Source organism: Manacus candei, unplaced genomic scaffold, assembly GCF_025592945.1.
Source record: "Manacus candei isolate 608988 ecotype Guabito, Panama unplaced genomic scaffold, ASM2559294v1 h1tg000010l, whole genome shotgun sequence".
NCBI lineage: Eukaryota > Metazoa > Chordata > Aves > Passeriformes > Pipridae > Manacus > Manacus candei.
This window is the reverse complement of record NW_026138058.1, coordinates 6,845,188-6,866,376: the sequence shown is the minus strand read 5'-3', so window position 1 is coordinate 6,866,376 and position 21,189 is coordinate 6,845,188. Positions and strand designations below refer to the sequence as shown.

The 21,189-nt window shown below is 39.1% G+C and overlaps 1 protein-coding gene across 5 annotated transcripts in view; it reads right to left on the bottom strand.

Annotated features, from left to right (window-relative positions):
- The window catches only part of KCMF1 (potassium channel modulatory factor 1), a 48,546-nt gene that overhangs the window by 15,128 nt on the left and 12,229 nt on the right, over positions 1-21,189 (bottom strand). For all 5 annotated transcript variants that reach the window (XM_051777581.1, XM_051777580.1, XM_051777584.1 and 2 more), the window contains 2 exons: positions 9,554-9,721; positions 558-697 (listed from right to left, as the gene is read on the bottom strand). In XM_051777581.1, the coding sequence (XP_051633541.1) occupies positions 558-697; positions 9,554-9,584 (171 nt within the window). In that variant the 5' untranslated portion in view covers positions 9,585-9,721. The remainder of the gene's footprint in view (positions 1-557; positions 698-9,553; positions 9,722-21,189) is intronic.

Below are 21,189 nucleotides of genomic sequence, written 5' to 3'. Positions count from 1 at the left end.
AAGATGTGCATTTTTAACACATCAAGTGTCCTAATGGTTAGGGAGGGGGGAAAACCTCCCACTTTGGCAATAATAGTTTTAAAAGAACGGTAAAATCCCACTTCATAAAAATACCAGGTTCGTTAAAATAGTTACTTGAAAAGCACACCAAACTGTTTGCATGTCTTCCTCTCTCTTACAGTTACAAAAGACTGGCATAGCTATAAGCTTCCAGGACAATTACATACTGGTTTTGAAAAGGGAGACACAACTAGACAGAATAACAATGAGAACTTTCAAAAACTGTGTCTTACAGAATAATGATCTCCTACATATGACAGCCATTCTATCAGGACAACAAAACAAAAATCATAAAAGAAGTAAGCAAGTTCACTATATTATGATACCCATAAATCATAGAATTTTGATGTCACTGTCAAGTTAGCTACATCTTCTGACAAAACATTTAAATGAATACATGCCTCAAGACAGAAACAGAACAGAAGGATAACAGTTTTTCGGAAAAGACACTATTTCAAATATATTTCCACCACGAAAGCAATTCTGAAGCTTCTCACCACTTCTGTTGATGTTTCTGCATGCTCAGAAGTAACATGTTCTTGAAGAGATGTTTCCGTATAACCCATTTTCCCACAATAAGGACAAGTAAAAGACTGTGGCTGCTCTACTGAGAAAGCTTCTCCACCATAGTACAAATCTGAAACAGAAAGCATTTAAATAGGGGTTACTTCAACGCTGTATTGTCATTTATTTTGTTTGCATCAACCTTTCTTTATAAATGTACTTCATTGTAATCACTGCCAAGTTAATCTGTCATGTCATTGAAATGGCTATATTCAAGAAATGTTCAGGTACTGATGACAAATATCAGAGACTACACTTCATTTTCATTAGTACACATAACATAGTTTTCTAATATTCATTAGGAACAAGGACTTCTATCATGATGCTGCCAATATTGCCAAACTTTCACTTTTCCACCACTACTCTTATCCCATGTACTGGCTCAACCACAGTATTTTTGAATCATGAGATTTCAAAAGCTGAACTCTTGGCAATAGCTCAAATTTAGATTACAATTTAAAAGTCCTCAGTGATACCATATGTCAATATTTATGCCACAGCTGAACCACTCCTTCGCAGTTAAGTACTTCTGGAAATGTCTGAAATATATAACATAAAAGTTTGATAGTGAAAAAGGAATCTGATTATCTGTTACACACTGGTTGAAACTTTTAGGTGTGTTGAATGTGGGTACTTTTGTACTACTGATGAAAAGCAGGTACTTTCAAGTTGCTAATGCAGAAACATAACATGAAAATTTATCAAACCATGCAATAAGAGAATACTTTCCTCTCCCATTCTCTCAGGTATTAAATGTTCTACAGGAAACACGACTAAGCTTCACATTCGCATAATAAAAACAAAATATGTGTTGTTTTTTTCCCAGCAACTAATGTAAAATCTTTTCACTGACATTTTTTTCTAGGACTCATTGATAAGTAACAGAAAAACACTTTCATAACATTATGGATCTCCTGCCATAAATTAAAAATTGGACATATTTGAACAGATGCTAGAACTCACATTCTTCACCACCTGTCCTTGCCTAATACCCTGTAAATCCATGGGAAGAACCAGTGAAGCTAGGAAGAAAAAGGTCTACCTTCCCATATTTGCAGGAGAAGTTGCTGGCCAACACTTAAATGTACCATATTCAACTGAAGATGACAAGACTGGAAAAAAAACTTCTTATAAAACTCTTCAATATGCTTGTTTCATTTATAAATTAAATATGAATCAGCTTTGGAGTGTGTTCTGAATGTTCAAAAATAGGAACAACAACAGCATATTCCTCCTTTTTGCACTATCTGTTGCTCTCATCCATTACTCACAGTAAGCATATGTTTATCCTTTGACTTGAGTAGCTTCTCTAAAATTATGATGCACAAATATTACAGGTGTTGACCAGTCCTGCTTCAGTCTCCCATCCTCCTCTTATTTACTCAGTATGCAATAGAGACTGACGCAAAAATTAAGTTGATCCAAGACTGAGGTGTTATGGAGACTGTTTCATATAACATATGAACGTAATTCACAAGACTTCAAGATTCTGGAACTCCTAACCAGCGTGAGCCCAGTACATCTTTGACTAAGTACTCCTCTGGAAGTTTCTCCAGGAATCACACTTCCCTTCTGATGTACCCAAAAACCTGAGCACAGGTAAAAAACATAACCAGTGTGCTGCAGTGTAATCAAACACAAAGAATTTATGTATGTCATGGTTTCAAATGAGGAAAGTATGAACAAGGTTTATGTGGGACAAAGTCCTAAGCAGTCATTAAAATGGTCTCTAAATGGATCAGTCATACAGATTCTGGAACAGATATTCTTTCAGAAAAACGTACCTGTAAACCAAGGGACTCAAATGATTGTTGTTTTTTAAACAGATAACTGCAAAATGCTTTACTGATGATGGATGAAAATCCTCCTTGCAATTATATAATGAAAAATTACAATTAAAGCAGGTAACAACTACACAAGTTGTTACAGTATACAGCAAAATAAAAAAAGCTTTAAAAGCATTTTTCTTTCTACAGTGTCATTGCACAGAGTAAATGCAAACTTCTGTTTTCACTTTTTCCAGTGTCCCAAAGATATAAGAGAGTTGGAACTTAAATAAAGATACTGGGAACAAAGTAAGTAAGATGGCCAAACTTCTAAGCTGAATAGTTTAAAAGAATTCCAAATTTAACTGCATTTAGTCTGTCCCAAACAACACATGCAAACAATGGATTGTTCTCTGAAACTCAATAACTGAACAAGAATTTCTGCAAAAAAATTCTGCATACCTTTGGGAATACAGAACCACCAGTCAGTCACAAACACATCCAAAGTTAACCATAGTTTGTTTAGCTGATCCTCTGATTTCACTTAAGCTTTGCTATGACCCTTGGGATGATGCTTAAATACCTACTTACTGATTGGAAAACTGAAAATCTCCATCACTACAAACACACACACACAAGAATGCCAAGTCAAATTTTCCTCTAAGGACCCTTTCTAGCTGAGCAGTTTAACTTCAGGGAATTTTCTGAGTCCTGGCATTTTATTATACTGGTATGGATAAAACATGACGATTATGACTCAAAGGAGCAAATCATCTTGTTGTTTAAAGACTTTGCACAGAAAAGAAACTTCTGCATTTGCTATCTAAAAACAAACAAAAAAATATCCCTTAAGATCATCAGTGGTCTAAAACCCTCTACCTATAAAACTCTATGAATGAATGAATATAATTGTTTTCAAGTAAGGCAGTACCAACTCCAACCTCCCTGGGGCTGAGCAAAGGGCCCAGGGCCACAACCCATCTGAAGAGAGTTGTAAATGGATGAACAGGCACATGAGCACATAAAAGTATCTTTTCCTTAGATACACTGTTAGCTCAACCCAGATGTCAAGAAGTCCAGCAGCACACACTGTTCTATCACAGAGGGGGGAGGTTTGACGAGTACTGTCAAATTCTGTGCTGGTCCTTGTTTTTAGAGAATACCAAACAAAACATTTATTCAACAAAAAAATAAAGAAGTGAGTTCTTCCCAGTCTCGCGATTGTACCTTTGTGTTCTCCTACTCATACCTCCTTTCCCTTCTTTCTCGTAATACACATCAAACACACACAGGCACAAGCTAAATAAATATGCCTTCATCTGGAAAAAAATATTAAGAAATGCACCCGTAGAAGTTAAAACAGTCACTGGCAAATCCTAATATTTTTCCTTTGTAAGTTTATACTTCCCTTCTTTTTCCCCTCCCTCAACTTTAATCTCTCTCCAACTTGTACAATCCAAATCTATCCCTTTTCTAATCTGAAATACAGATCACCAGATAAGTTTTCCTTTAAAGTAAAATCTAAATTAGAAAAAAAAAAAAGAGGCTGGTAATTAGCTGATATCATGAATCTTTGTGTCTGTTTTTCATGCTGAAGGCATTAAATGGCTATTTCCCCATCTGTTTTGTTTTTTCGAGTACATAAAAAAATCGTAAAACTTACGAACAATCATGTTCTTGACTACGAAGAGTTCCCTTGCTAATGAAGATCCTAACAATTAGAGGCCATAAGGGAAAAAATGAAAACACCATGCCTCCATGGCTGTAGAAGTGAGGCAACCTACAGCTGTGTTACTGTTTTCATTTACAAATCTATCAGTGTTAGAACGCAATGTGCCTATGACCAAAGAATTATCCCTTCTGGCCACAAAGAAACCTTTCAGACATTAAATTTTGGTTCTTTTCAAAGACAGAAGCAGGAGTCCACGACTCTTCAAACTCCTCTGGACCTCTAAAGTCCTCTGTTCAAAGCGAGGAAGACTTAGAGGTTACTTAGCAAGAAGTAAATCAGACTCAATCACAACTCTGTAGGAGAAGATTTGTTACCTGTATCACTTATCAGCTAGGGGGAGAATACAAAGGAGTAGAAGGATCAAAATACTTTCTGACAAGGCCCCAACAAATGCTTATGAAGTCGGATTTCAAACAACACGGTGTTTAGGCATTATAGCTTTTTCTGGGAGGGGAAAAAGACAACCAAGAAACAATTCAAATTTAATGTGAAAATTCAACCAAAATTATAAGCAGTTTTGCTTTTTTAATCCATCTGTAGCTACAAAAGTTACATGTATATTTAAAGTACTGTAGGATTCCTTGGATAAAAATCTATCTTTCAAAGAGATGTCTGATTCAGGATTACACTTATAACAGCTTGTCTTTTCTGTTAAGACATAATTCTTTACAAGGGTACATGGCCAAAAGGAATTTCAGTTTCATTTCTCTTTATATGAGTAATGTAATTTCAATGTGATATATATGTATAGATAAAAATATCAGTATTATACAAGTTGCAGTGTATTTATTTGAATTTTTTTTTCACCGTTTGAAGAGACCAAATGGTGGCAACACATCACACTTAACAGAACAAAGTATACATATTCCTGTATCACTGATGAAGCAGCCTTACTATTCTAAACAGTATTACCCTCAAAGCTGCTCCAAAGTCCCCTTCCAAACCAACTGTGATGCTATGACTTTGCAATATACACATTTAGCAAACAGATTTTATTCTAGTGGGTGAAAAAAAACCCCTAAACTACCTCACCCCGCATTCTGGTGAATCCAGTCAGACCCCACACCACACATTAATCAAGGTACCCATTATTTAATCAGCTCCCTCAGCCTAAGAATCAGGAACACAAGGTGGTAGGATCTTCTGTCACAAAAGCACCTGAGTTGACAAGTGAAGGTACTTCTGAACTAAGGTTGGTTTTTGACTTTGATGAAAGCCACACAGTATGATTTTGGCAGAGGATTCTACTAACAATTTGTATTACTTTCTCTGTCAGTACAACCACTTTAAAATGATGCAGTAACGTGCAAGCCACATGCTTAGACCCTAAAACATCCTAAGAGCTTAGAATTCTTTTTTAGAAAAAGAAAACTAGGAAATTTGCTCTGAACTTCTCCATTGTCCTGACAAACTGTCCTACAAAGAGCGCGACAGTACAATGACTGCCTGGTAAGCACATTCCTGTTCTCCACACAGGCCTATTGCAATGCTACTCTCTGACCCCTCTGAAATAAACTAATTGGATTTGTACTTTAAAGGCCACTTGTCATTACATGTGAGACTTCATATTTTATTTTAAGCTCTGTCCCTGTTACAGCAGCATATTACTCTCGTGCTGGTTAAAGCATTTTTTCCAGTAAGTCTTGTGGGGGCTCAGGAACAACAGCACTGGCATTGTTCTGGATCCCATCTTGGTTCAGAATTAATACTGGGTCATACACTGACTCCTGAAAGACAAATACAGCAACCAGATGGAACAAGAGTAAAGAGGTGTAGCCAGAAAACAGTGGGGCTTTTTACTTCTTTTCAGTGTTTTCATATGAGCTCCTATATTAGTCCCAGTCTCAGTGGGAAAAAATAAACCAAAATGTGTCAAGCTGACAACAAAAGTTCTGTCAGAGTACCTGAGCAAGTCCACGTCCTTGCAGTATATTCTGTAATGTTGCTACAGTACTAGGAACCCTAAAAACTGATCATAATTTTCACAAAGGTAAATATGTTAAGTTTTTCTATGCTGAAAGGATCATCCGTGTGGTTAGCTGTCTACCACAAACCTGAATCTGATCACAGCCTCAGGCAGAGTACTTACATGAACTCCACAGACATCTCCATATAGAGAGTGATGGCCAGAATGGTGGTGGGAATTAATGCTACAGGGTCTTTTTATTCAGTTGCAGGTGGACTTTGGGCAAATGACCCACTGATCCCCAAGTTCACTTTTAAAATCAGAAAAACTACACTGATTTCCTCCCAAGTGCTTGCACCAGTTTTGCAATGGAAGGATCCCCCACTCTGCTTCCTTTTCCCTGATAAAATACTCATCCTGCACTAGCTGTCCAGTTTCCTCTGCACCATCAGCAGAAACTGTAAGTTTACTGCTCTTGAAATAGTTTTCATACCTTTGAAACAAACTTGCCTACAGACAACAGTAATGAAGTTTGTCACTGGCCAGGTAAACCATAATTTGCACACCTACCTACACTTACCAGTCTTCCAGTTTGTTTCTAGTGACATTCCCCTTACTTAGGAAAACTCCCTACTCACAGTGTCATACATTAGAAAACACTGCTTTCATTTGACTTCTCATATCACCAAGAAGTGACTGAAGACTTCATTACTTCTATGCCTGTGCTGGTTTTGGCTGGGGTAGAGTTAACTTTTTCACGGTGTCCAGTATGGGGCTGTGGTTTGGGTCTGTGCTGAACACAGGGTTGAAATGATAATACAGAGATGTTTTTGTTATTGCTGAGCAGGGCTTACACAGAGCCAAGGTCTTTTCTGCTTTTCATATTGCCATGCTGGGAAGGAAATTGGGGGTGCATGGGAGGAGACAGAGCCAGGACAGGTGACCCCAACTGACCAAAGGGATATTCCAGACCATAGGACATCATGCTCAGCATATAAAGTGGAGGGAAGAAGGAGGAAGGTGGGAGACGATGTTTGGAGTGATGGTGTTTGCCTTCCCCAGTAACCATTACACGTGATGGGGCCCTGCTCTCCTGGAGATGGTTGAACACCTGCCTGTCCACAGGAAGCAGTGAATTAATTCTTTGTTTTGCTTTGCCTGTGTGTGTGGCCTCAGCTTTCCCTATTAAACTGTCTTTATCTCAATCCATGAGTTTTCTGGCTTTTACCCTTCTGATTCTCTCCCTGATCCTGCTGGTGGGGGAGTGAGCAAGCAGCTGTGTGGGGCTTGGCTGCTGGCTGGGGTTAAACCACAAAAACATCGTTTAGATTTATGTTGCCAATTTACCCTTGATTATTTTCTTTTCAGCCATTAATATCTACTTCTTTGGTGATTTTTAGTATCCACTAACACAATGATCCTAACAATGCTGAGTCATTCTAGACTATTTCTACCATTCATTATTTATTTTCTGACTAAACTTAACATTCCTTAGCCCCTAATTTTTTAGATGTTCCTCAAAATCACATGATTTTCTTGGCTAAACAAGGCCCTTTGAAAAGTTACCAGAGTTTCTTTAAGCATCTGTACAATACTGTTAAGGTATACTCCTTTATGTGTATTCTACAGGGAACTCTAAAACCAAAACATTTTATGAATGATGTCACAGATCTTCCTGAACTATAAGGAATATGTTATTTTTAAATATTTCCCGATTAATTCTCCAGTGTATAAGCTTACAAGTAGTTACTGGGTGCCATCAGCTTCTGCTGTGGCTCACAGCTGTGTGATGTTCTTGCTTTACAGAATTATTCAAACCAGAATTCTTACAGCAGAGCTGATTTTCTTTCCTAACACTGGTTCTGTGGGAGCAATGCTTGGATACCAAGCCATATGAAATTGCTAGACCTTGTTTTCTTATTCTCATTTGGAATATAAGCAGCATAAACACCAAGAGATGCAGAAGTTGCCCTTGGAATCCTATTACCCATTTCAATACTTCACTGTGAACCTTCTTCCACCTCACCATGCATATTCTTCATGCACACTTAAACAGAAAAAATAACCCCTCTCTGTCCCCACCACATACACACACAAAATGCATTAAGCCAAAAGATATGTTTATCAAATCCTTTCACAAGAGAAGCACCCAAGATGCAAAACAAAATATAATTCCTAGTCATTCTTGGGTTTTGATGACAGGCACTTTTAAAGAAAGTATGGTTTAGAATAAAGTTTTCTCATTGCAGTACACTGAAATCTTTGACATTTAATATTAGTTTAAGGCTTCATAGCAAGTATGTTTCAGTCTTTTTACTCCTATGATGAGTATTTAATATTTACAGCAATGCTGTCCTTTTAACCCATGTATAATACAGAAAAATGACTGTTGCTAACAGGCTAAGAAGTTTCAACTGTGCATCTCAAACAGTGACCTCGATCCCCAATACTGTACACAGAGAAAAAAAAAAAAAAGAAAAAAAGCCCAACAACGAACATATGCAAGCTAAAATGGGGGCATGTATTTTTAATAATGCACTAAATTATCTCCATTCAAACTCTGGATTCCCAGGGTCTGGATTTCTGAAGTCATGACCAGCCAATCTAAGGGCAAGCAGAGGCCCAAGAATTGAAAGAAAGATATCTTCATATAAGGGTTGTTTTGAGAAACTGCATGTTTTTATACATACCTATTCTCTAAACTTTAAAGCAATCAAGTATAAATTTTATTTCTATTTTAATCAAAAAGGTAAAGAAGTATAGGACTTCAGCTTCCAAGAAATCATCATATTTAAAGGGTTCAAAAATTAAGATTACAGCTGGAATCACCAAAAAAAAAATAAAAAATAAAAAATGCCAGTCCCATGGGCTTAACATCAAAAGAAAATACATGTCCAGCATCAGCAACATCTTAGAGCAGTGGATTGTCAGAGAATTATTTTGCAAGTTACAACCTGTGGCAGATACAGTGCAACGGAAACAACAATGGGATAGGAGACAAGAACAATTATTTTTTATTTTAAATACTGGCAAGGCTTTACAGTCAGAAAGAATTCTTAAATTAGTAGATCTACAAAGGAGCTCCAAAAAGACTACATACTTTTCCTTGCCACTAATCTCTCATAATCAATACGACCCTTCCTGTACCTACAGTCTCATATAAGCCACCAGTGAATAACCTTCCTAGAAAATCTCACCAGGATTTTATCTCTTGTAGACTGTGGCACTTCCACTAACACTCACTGTTATTAATTAAGTTTATTAGTCTGATAATCTGCTGTTATCAGACCAAAATGAGAAAATCAAAAATACACATGTGCCAATCAAAAAAAAAATACATAAAGCAGTTCTTCTGTGCTAAAAATCAAAAAAAACCCCATGCCTGTTCATTAGAACATGAGAACCTGGCTCTTATTTCAGCGCACTGATGGGGGAAGTGAGTAATAAGTGGAAACACGAAAATCAGCATTATGTTTGTAGACACAACAGAGCAGCAAATTGCTAGAGTTTGAAATTACCACTTACCAAAATCTACTCTTGTTAGTATGCACTGCATTGGATGGTCAGTTGTATGTCTCGTTGTCGTTGCACCACTCTCATAACAAGTTGCGCATAGATCGTAATCGTAGCAAATTAAACACTTGTATCGGCGACCTCGAAAATTTCCTTTTAAACATGCATCACAGCTGACACCTGTGAACAAATAAAATTGCTTTAAGACAGTAACAAAAGCCCTCTTTTACGAGGCGGATTTGTTGCTATTGCCTCTCAACAACTAAAAAGAGCCAACCACGTCTGATGCATGCGGCTGACACGGGACTCAATTTTCAAATGCACTTGTGTCTTTGAAAGACACGGCTCTCCCAAAGTTACAATCTAGAATTCTTCAAGTAAAATAAGGGCAAACTGAAATTATAAGAGGTTAAGTCATAAAATCTCCTTGGATGCACCCTCCTACAGGCACTGGTCACCTCTTAGCATTTGCCAGTATTTTGACTGTTCAATTAGGAACCTTGGGGCCACTTCTAAAAGCTAAGTTGCAAAATGGCTGATCAAGAGGAAAAAACCAACAACAAGCAAACCAACCACTGACAAAAATATACTAGCTTTTAAGCCTTTACTTTCACACTTCCTAATATTTTAATTCTGAAGAACGCCATGACCAACCCTGACATTATAAGGGGGGTACAAATTCAGTATAAATTTTTCCATTTAAAACAACAGAAGAGAAAGCTAAGGTGTTTTTTGAAGTTAGGCTGCATCAGTTCTCTCCATTCTATTTCTTTCTCAAGCACAACCTTTGCACTGTAAAGCAGTCACACTGCATGTGTGGTCAGAGGAAAGGCTTTCACACCTTCCAAAGGTTTTCATTTTCCTCCATATGGTTTCAGTTCTCTCTGGGTTACCTATTCAAGTGCAGAAGTGACATTGTCTTGTAATCCGTGAAGGCTAACACAAACTTCCTTTAACCGTGGCAGCAAATTAAGGGCCTTCACAAAAGAAACCAGTGTGTACTACTGAAGCAGGATTTTGATCAGCATCCTCTTTCAGCATCAGTTAAGACTTGTTCTTCATAGTTTGGTAAAAGCACAGACAACTTCAGAGAAATAAAACTGCCAGAACTAAAGAGTCATATTAGCCATCTCCCTATTTTTTTAAGCCTAACTGTCAGAGGACTGGTGTTAATTACAGAAAAATTTTTGCCCCCCCTTTTTTTTTTATACTCCACTATATAACATCTGAACAGAAGCCTTATACAAGTAATACAGAAACACATCAGTGAGTAATTTCTTTTGAACATATCCTACTTGTTCAAAACAATTGCATCACAACATTTGGATGGACAGTGAGAAAAATAATTTTATAATTTTTTTAATTTACTTTCTTTATCTACTGGGATATTTTAAGGCATTTTTAGTAGTTTCTAATATCTAGCACGGTAGTTTTGTGAATACTGAACCTATTTCTCTATTTGTCTCACTCCATATCTATTCTGCAAGCATCAGTCTAAATGGAATAGCATATTAGAAGAAAATATTTCCAGAATCTTTGTTAATAGCGTCAAAGAACCACGTTTTGAAGATGGTCAGATTACCATCTTCAAAATTGTTTTAGGTTTTTCTTGTTTGGTTGGGTTTTGGCTTTTAAGTAAAAAATAAATAAAATCTTTCTCACTTTAAATTTGCTTTTCTCTGAAGTTTTATCCATTAGCTCTGAAGGATCTTCAACAGTCTGGTGATTTGGACACTGAGAGCAACTTAACTTCTGAGAAAAACTTGCTTTGCTAACTGTAGACTAAATTTCATCGCTTCAGTTGGTTTGTTTGCTTTCTTCCCTTCTCCACACAGAGACCCACAAAATTTTACCTAAGCAGCACACGCATCTCCCCAACAATGCACACTACACACACAACACTTATCAGTTATTGGCAGCACTGCAAGCCTTTTTGTTGCCTACTAAACTTTCTAGAAAACAGCTGATCAGCAAGTTAGACATCACAGTGAAATAAGCAGACTTATTTAACCCAGAGCCTATGTCAGACACTAACAGCTTTCCAAATGAAGTACTAAGCCACAGTACTCCAGTAAGTCATATTTTTCCCCACTCTTTTCCTTTAGCCTCAGAAAAGTTGATTTAATGCAGGTGTAAACCTCTTTGCAACAAACTCCTCCAGTCACAGGTTGTCTCAAACACCTACATCATTCCTACTTGAACACAGACATTTTTAAGTTTCCATTTACATGTTTTCTTTATGTCAGTACTTCTCCATATTATTCCAAACTGCAACCTCCACATACCACGTGACATTAACTTGGCAGAAATTCAGTCATAAACACAAATCACAACATAATGTTTGTATTTAAAACGTCGGAACACTTGCAGTGAAAATATACCACATCTTCGAACAGCAGATGAACTTCACTTCTGATAATCAATTATCAGAAGACCTACAACGCAATTCAAACAGGAAAAACTAACACCAGCATAACACATCACTTTGGCTGGGGAAGTCAGATTAAGAGAATAACATTTTAGAGACAGTGCACTTTCTACACGTCTCAGGGTCAGTATTTTGCCACAACTACTACATTCTCCCCTTTAAGCAACCAGCTGGCAGCAGGGGATGTGCCAGGTTAACTCTTATATCTTTATTTGTAGCAGAGAATGAAAACTGCAAAAGGAAAAATTATTAAACTGAAATTTAGGAGTTAAGCACATGCTTAATTCCCAGACCTCCCCTGGAATCCAGCAGGATCTCTTTTCCAGCAATTATATCACTTGTTTTTCCCTTTTTTTATAACAGTCTGAGCAAAGTCAGGCCTAACAGTTTTTCCTGTTCTTCTTCACGCCTATTATTTGGCTGCCAAAACTTCAACCACCTACCCAACCTGGGATCTGGAAACTGAAATAGCCAAATAATTTCCTCCCACCTTATCTTCTCTACTATAGTAAAAGCCTTGACTTTAGTGTTTCATACTTTAATCTTTACATCAACCGAAATTCCAAAAGTTCACTCTGCGAAAACCCCAAATACTCTAAGATAACATATTCTATCTAGCACAGCATGTCTTTCAGTATGTGCCTATGCAACATTTCCTTGTATTTACCTTATATTTGCAACTATAGCAGGTATGTTACAGATTAAAAAACGTCAGATTAAAATGGATACATCCATATTAATCACTGGTTTTGAGAAGAAAAAAAAAAAACATAGTCTGGAAAGATTCACTTTAAAGCAGGGAACAAATACCCGCAGCCAAAAGAAGAGCATGAACAATGTGTGACATGGATTTTGATACACTTTTGACTTGCACAATTGTTACTATTGACTTTTAAAAGAATCCTAGAATGAAATCCTACTAAACCCCAAACGACTTGCTATTCAGTAAGAGCTTCTGCTTCACCTTTTGCAAAGCATTGACTAGGAATGATAAGAGTAAGAAATATCCCTTTTAGTTACAGATTACATTTTCACTATCATAGATAATACTGGAGGTGTCCTCAAATTTTCTTCTACTTTGTGATTGCTATGTAAGTCCCAGAATACACTGCATAACACATATCACATCTAATTAAAATTTTTCTGCTCGACGAAAAGTGCTGTTTTAATGCAACACTGTTCCACCAGAGGACAGCATTGTGCTAAAAGCCTAAGGAGCTTTGGTTTACCTTTAACTGTCAAACTTCACATTCTCAAAGTTTCTTCAGCAGTATTCTCTCCCGCAATATCAACAGTCTCAACCTCTCCAGCTTCACATTTGGAGTGAAATGAGTCAGGAGACACTTAACAGTCCCACTAATAAAATATGTTTTACCCCTTCAGTACAAAATTTTTACTACATTTATGTCAAGTCATCCCACATCGTCACCTAATTCAGGTCCATGACTTCAGCATTGAATAGTGATTGAAAAAAAAAAAAAGAAGCCAAAACAATGCTCCTCTCCAACACCTTTCATATTTTGATCCTGATAGCCAAATATAATTTGATTTTATGACACAGAATTGGTTTTGCTAGAAATTAGCTAAAATTAAAGCAACTTCTGGGTTTAATAGACACACAAAAGGGAGCACATCATCTGATTCCATAATGGAGAGTGTAACACTGAAAAAAACCATATGGTTCAAATACTACATATATCAGAACTAATTTGTATTTACAATTACAAACAAAGCTAAGATATAACTTCAATTAATGTGTCTTCAATATCCCAAGCCATTACTGCCTTGGACAGACATCCATTTGTAAAAAAGTAAAGACTTTTTCCCTAGCTTGGTCTCCTCGGAAACTAGGAGCAATTAGAATAGCAATGATAATAAAAGACCAGATATCTGACCCAGATAAAAAATTACCTGAGAAACTGCAGAAAATTCAGTTGGTTTTTTTTCTCCTACGGAGAACTTATAGTCAAACATGAGCTATGCAGAGACACTGAAATATGTTCCAAGCTCAGTAACATGAGCTGCTAAACTCTATCAATACTTTGGATATATCGCTCAATTTTTAGAAATTTCAAAGAAAATGCCATTCACCAGTCACTAAGAAATATTTTGAACACATACAAAGTCTACATTTGAAGTATTCAAACAATGAAAACACAACAATTACTTCCTGAGAGCGATATTTAATCATTCTGATATTCCACAGAATTAAACTCCTTGCTTTTAGCAATACACCAGAAGACCTTAGTTTCATGGGCAGTTTCACCATTTAACATTCCTGTCGGTAGCTCAGTGTCCAAAAGCCAACCTTCCAGTCTGTAATTCAGATACTGTTTTTAATTCATCAGTGCTCAGAGTGAGGATCACTGAATTTCTTTGATGTCCAACACAAATAAAAAATTGGTCTATCAACGGTTTCTTTTCCAGAATGAAAATGCCACTTACTTTAGAATTTCTTACTAACTTACATGAGGTACTAAGAGGGTTCACCTTTCTGAAAGACACACCTTCTGAAAGAAGTACCACTGAACTTCAAGGGACTGGACAAACTTCATGGTTGCTACGTTTCAAAACCCCCAACTTAAGACATGCAAGTCAAAACTAAAAAGTTCTGCTGCCTCTTTTGTGGTACAAAAGGTTGCAACCTGTTTACAGCATTTTATGTATACTGAAGATCATAAGTAACACACTGCTTTTAAAATGCATTTGATACATTTCAGCACAAGATCCTCTTTCAGGGTGTTGTTTTCAGGTTTTGTTTGTTCTCAAATAAATTTGCTTGACATTAACTACCTGTAGTCTACATGCCATACAGCAAGCCCAGACCTAAAGGAAGACATTCTACTCAAGCAGTTCACTTGTTTCCAGGACCGAAGATTGGAAAATACATGCTATTTGACAACATTAAAAAAGGAAATGACAAATGTTTCTTACTTTAATAGCTTCATCTCTTAATGCAGACTACTGCGTAATTTGAGAGGTTAAATTCTAGGAACATAAACTTCTGCTGTGTCTGTCAAAATTTGACCAGAAATTCACACAAACCACAGAACTTTGATTTTTGTTTACTTTTCCTCATGTGTTTACTAGGGCAGATTGTGAAAACAAACACTAAAGACACCTATGACATAGAACAAACTTCATCACCTTTGCAGCTCCAAGTGCTGAACAGAAAATTCATACACCATACCCTTGAAACAACTAAAGACACTGTCTCCTCACACAGCTTGTGTGAAGCATGGGTGAACAAGGAGTATTGTTGTATAAAAGAGTGCAAGAAGCAAGAACCAGACTAGCATGTCTGCAAAAAGAACCAGTAGGACTGAAATTGCAGGAAGAGATGTTGACCTGGAAATGGAAAAAAAAGAGAGGAGGAAAGGGAGGGAATCAGGCCTGTAAAAGGCTTTTGTTTTCTTAACTGCGCTCCTCCTTCCTGCCTAGAGTTTGGAGTAGAAACAGACACCTGAATTTGGTCATCTCTCTGTCGTCAACAAATTTCATGAAGCCCTCTTGCCCAGTGCCTGATACTCAGAATCACAGAATCATCGGGGTTGGAAGAGATCTTTAAGATCACCCAGTCCAACCATCAACCCAGCACCACCACTGTAACCCCTAAACCACTCAACCACACCACTCAGCACCAGACTGAGATATCTCTTGAACACTTCCAGGGATAGTGACTCCACCACCTCCCTGGGCAACCTGTTCCAGTGTCTGACCACTAACAGTGAAAAAAATTTTCTAATATTTAATCTGAATCTCCTCTGCCTCAGCTTAAGGCATGTCCTCTAGTCCTCTCACTATAGACACGGTAGAAGATACCAGTCCCCACCACACTACCTCTTCCTTTCAAGTAGTTGTAGAGAGCAATGAGGTCCCCCAACAAGCCTGCTCTTCTTGAGACAAAACAAACCCAGCTCCTCAGCTGTTCCCCATAAGACACATTTTCTAGACCTTTCATGAGCCTTGTTGCCCTTCTCTGGACGTGCCCCAGCATCAAAATGTCCTTTTTAAAGTGAGGGGCCCAAAACTGAACAAAATACTTGAGGCATGGCCTCGCCAATGGCACGTATAGGGGGACAATCACTGCCCTCATCCTGCTGGCCTGGTGTAGAAACAAAGAATCAAGCAATACACCTGGCCCAGCAAGTCTGAGCCTTGGTCCATGAGCATCAGCCAGCCTGCTGCAATAAGGAGTTTTTCCATTTTTGCTTTCACATCCCAGGCTGTGGAAGCTACAAACACAACAGTTTCAGTCAACTCTAGCACTTCAGGAACAAGTCATTAGTAAGCACTGGCAAAACATGCCCAACACTACGAAGGAATCTGACAGGACCTCTTCTCAAGCAGATTTGGATTTCTTATTAATTATTTGATACTGTCTCATATGTTTCTTATTATTCAATTTAATATAATTTCATTTGACCACCAAAACCATCACAACACAAAAGCCTGGTAAAGTACTGTAAATACATTAAAGCTAAACAGATTGCAATGAAGCACAGAAACTTTGTAATGTGGCAGCAAAGGAACTGGCACCAAACATGATTTTATTTAACAACTCTGCTAATCTGGAAAACGGCAAACGGCATGTAAATTCTATTAACAGAAAAATACTTAAACTGGAGAAGTTACAAACAGTGCCAGGGCAAGAAAATAAGAGTAACAACACTGAGCTACATCCTCTATCTAAGAAAACAATGTCAAAGTTTCTCATGTAATAGGACAGGACCAGGTTCCTGAGTTTGTTTCAGGACTAAAGAGACAACAGAAATATACTGCTCAGGTAAGCACCTGCTAAGAGACAATTGGGCTGGGGGAAAGTACATCACACACAAATGAGTTTTACAGGTGTAAGAAGCATGAAGAAACACTAAAAAGAACTTAAACAAAATAACTTGTGCTTCCCTGTCAAGCCCTGAAAGAATTAAAGGACAGTTTTCTGAGAAAATAAGCCTTTGTGCATTTGGATTAGTGTTATTTATGAAGAGTGGCATAAAAAGGGAAAAACGCACAAGAAAAACAAGACACATATCCTGTCAGGAATGGGAGTGAACTGAGCAGTACAGCCCACCTGAGCAGAGAAGTAAACATGCTTGAAGACTGCTTTTTCTATGACATGTTTCAGGCACATAAGAAAGAAAAAAAAACGCAACACCTGGCAGAGGCAAAATGTATTCATTTTCCTTGTAAATTCTTACCTTCACAAGAGCCTTAGCAGAAATTAAATTTCTAGGTACACCCTATCCATAGCCCTGGTGTCTGGAACACACGCTCAGCTTTACTTCCTTTTGCACTATCAGATTCATTCCTGATCCTCTTAAACATTCCACAAATAGGCAAACACTGGAAGCTTTTCTACTCCTGTGGGATGGGGAAAAGGCCAAATTTAACCCAGTGCAGAAAGTGGGCAACACTAGCTGGGAAACCAAAGATCTAGAAGTGAAAAATAAAAAAGTTTTCGTGCAGCAAGTGCTCCAGCTCTAGCAGTAATGCTCTGAGATTAGATACCCCACAATAACTGAAGACTTAAAGACTTGCACAAAGTGGTCTGGCAATATACAGGCTTTTCATGTGAGGAACACACATCCAGAAAGCAGCTGGAAGAGGCAGGGAAAGAAGAGCAAGTGGTTCTCCTCTTCACCAAAGAGAGCAGCAATGCCTAATACACGGCAGTCACACCTAGATTCCTCCCAAACAATTCATTTCACAGAGAAGAGCACAAAATCACTTTCAAATTTACTACTTTCCAAAAGCTGTTTTGAATGGTACCACAGTATCATAAAAAGAATTTATCTTTCCTTAACACCACAAGAGGTCTAGAACCTTGTAAAAATAATTGAGTTTCTCTGAACACAAGACAGAGCAGTAATAGGTCAAAAACTTACAGTACATTCATTTAAGTATTAGAAATATTCTACCCTGGGCTTTCTCGGGCATTTTTCTCAGTATGAACATAAACAGACTGCCTTGGCAGTCTTTTCCTTACACTGTTACAGAGAACTGTATCTCAGGCTGTTAAACATGCCTGCAGAAACTACAATTGCTTATGATGGGAAAGTTACACCACAGGAGTGCTGCAGGATATACAATAAGCCAAAATAAAAAACATTTCACGTCAGGCTTTGAGTTTGTTCCATTCCTCTCTCCCCTTCTTTCTGATTCCTCATGGCACAGACTTCTTTGCTAATTCAGAGAATCATACAATAACCTGGGTCGAAAGTGACCTTAAAGATTACCCAGATCCTACCATCCTGCTGTGGGCAGGGACACCTCTCACTAGACCAGGTTGCATAAAGCCCCATCCAACCTGGCCTTGAACACTCCCAGACATGGGGCATCCAAAACTTCTCTGGGCAACCTGTCCCAGTGCCTCACCACCTTCAAAAGAATTTTTTTCTAATATCTAATCTAAACCTGCCCTCTTTCACTTTGAAGCCATTCCCCCTTGTCCTGTCACTACATTCTCCTGTAAAAAGTTTTTCCATCTTTCTTGTAGGCTTTCTTCAGATATTGGAAGGCTGCAATTGGGGCATCCCAAAGCCTTCTCTTCTCCAGGCTGAACAATTCCAGTTCTCTCAGCCTTTCCTCATAGGAGAGGTGCTCCGTCCCTCTCCTCATCTTGGTGGCCCCTCCTCTGGACTCCCTCAAACAGGTTGATACCCTTATTGTGCTGAGCACCCCAGAGCTGGATGCAGTGCTCCAGGTGGGGAGTCACAAGAGTAGAGTAGAGGGGCAGAATCCCCTCCCTTGCCTTGCTGGCCCCGCTGCTTTTGATGCAGCCCAGGACACAATTTGCTTTCTGGGCTTTGAGTGCCCATTGCTGGGTAGTGTCCAGCCTCTCACCCACCAGCATCCTCGGGTCCTTCTCAGCAGGGCTGCTTATACACACTCATATGGTCCCTGGATTGGCAACTCAGCCATTTGCCAGCCATACCAAATGCCTTCCTTTCTCTTTGTTCTTCTGATCAGGAGGAGTTTAATTTAGCTTTTTTACTTGCAGTTTCTTTTTTCTTGTCCTCTTAAACCGCACGCGCATAAAGAACCAAAGATGATCTTCTGGAACACTTCCCTGACAGTCCTAATCATCCCACTTACATATCCAACTTACTTTTAAGAATAATTTACTAACCACCTGTAGTGGGTTGACCCTGGCTGGATGCCAGGTACCCACAAAAGTCTCTCGCTCTCCCTCTGCAATTGGACAGAGGAAAGAAAAAAAAACAGCTAAGGATTCATCAGTTGAGATAACAGTTGGGAGAGGTCACTGACTGGTCACCATCACAGGCAAAACAGACTCAAAGCGGGGATAGTACCTAAATTTATTACTAAGAGGGTCAGAGTAAAAGAATGAGAAGTAAAATAACCTTAAAACCACCTTCCTCCTACCCCTCTTTCCTTGTGTGTTCTCCCTCCTCCCCCTCAGTGGTGCAGGGGGCCAGGAATGGGGGTTGTTGTTGTTTCTGCCACTGCTCAGAGAGAGGAGTCCTTCCCCTGCTCCCGTGGGGTCCCTCCACAGGAGACAGTCCTTGATGGACCTCTCCGGTGTGAGTCCATCCCTCAGGCAGCAGTTCTTCCCAAACTGCTGTCCCGTGGGTCACTCCTCCATGGGGTCAGTCCTTCACCAATGAGCTGTCCCAACATGGGTCCCCCACAGGGGCCACAAGTGCCACCCAGGCAAAACCTGCTCCAGTGTGGGCTTCCCTCTCCAGGGGCTGCAGGTCCCCAGCAGGACCCCACTCCCTCTTGGGCCTCCCACAGGGTCACTGCCTCCTTCAGATATCCACCTGCTCCAGCATGGGCTCATCCATGGGCTGCAGGGGGGTCTCTGCACCCCGATGCTCCCCCATGGGCTGCAAGGGGGTCTCTGCCCCACCATGCTCTGCCCCACGGGCTGCAGGGCCTCAGCTCCGGTGCCTGGAGCACCTCCTGCCCCTCCTTCTGCACTGCCCTTGGTCACTACCTTGTTGTTCCCATGTTCTCTCTCTGCTCTTCCCTGGCTGGAATTCTTTCTGCACAACAACCTTCTGTTCTTAAATATGTTATCACAGAGGTGTTACTGTCACTCCTCATTGGCTTGGCCTTGGCCAGCCAGCAGGAAGCCCATCCTGGAGCCGGCTGGCACTGGCTCCATGGGACAGGGGAAGCTTCTGGCAGCTTCTGACAGAAGCCACCCCTGTAAGCCCCCCCTGCTACCAAAACCCAGCCACAGAAACCCACTACACCACCCTACAAGTCACATCATTTTCCTGAAGAACTTTCAATCTATCACTAAACACTAAAGCCCAACACTGATTTATAGATCCCAGTTCATGAGTTTTCAAGTACTTAAGTCTCTTTACTGTAATTAGCTCATTCTCTTAAACAAGATCGAGATCTTTCTATTTGCTGAACTACAAAATAAACCAGATGCCAATAACGCAGCATTTTATCAAAGCAGATAAAACAGACCTCACTTCATGATTTAAGAAAAAAAGGAGAGGGAAGGCCAAACACCCAGTATGTCTCATTACTGCCTACTGCAGGTTCGGATACCATGCTACAGTTACAAAATGCATGAAACACTGCTTTAAGGATAAAGGAAACATTAACTGTAACAAAGAAATCTGACAGAACTTCATTGAGAAGAGTTTTTAAATGATCACTCTATTACAAAAAAACCTCTGAGTGCTACAATACAAAGATACTACTGAAGAAAAACTAGGTAATGAACTAGGGGAAGGTGGACATAGAGATATTTCAACTGTTTTACCTCAATATCTGCCTCTTGGAAGCACACAAACTTTTTTCTTTACATTTTTCAGACTAACCTAAAAGCTCTGTTCTCCACTGCCCAGTGCACTTCGCTTGAATTCTACACAAAGGTGATTTTCACCCAGTAAGCTACTTTTTCAAGTTCTCAAATGTTTATGAGCAAAATCACTCACCCACAAACTTGCATATTCTGTAATTAGTACCTTTTTAAGACTGCCTTACTGAACACTGTGTTTGATTCTCATGTTTGACATGGGAATGGGTGTCAAACATGCAACCAGTTCTACCATAAAAATAGCAAGTTCTCCAGTCTAGAGATACCCGTCAAGTGGGGTTGGTATGAGCCTGAAACTCTGTCCATTGCCCTTGGCAGCCCTCTAGGTGGTGTCGATGGGGTACAGAGGTGAAGAGACACCTTCAGCCTGTTCAGCTGAACAGGATGTCCACATTCCTGTACACCTTTTAA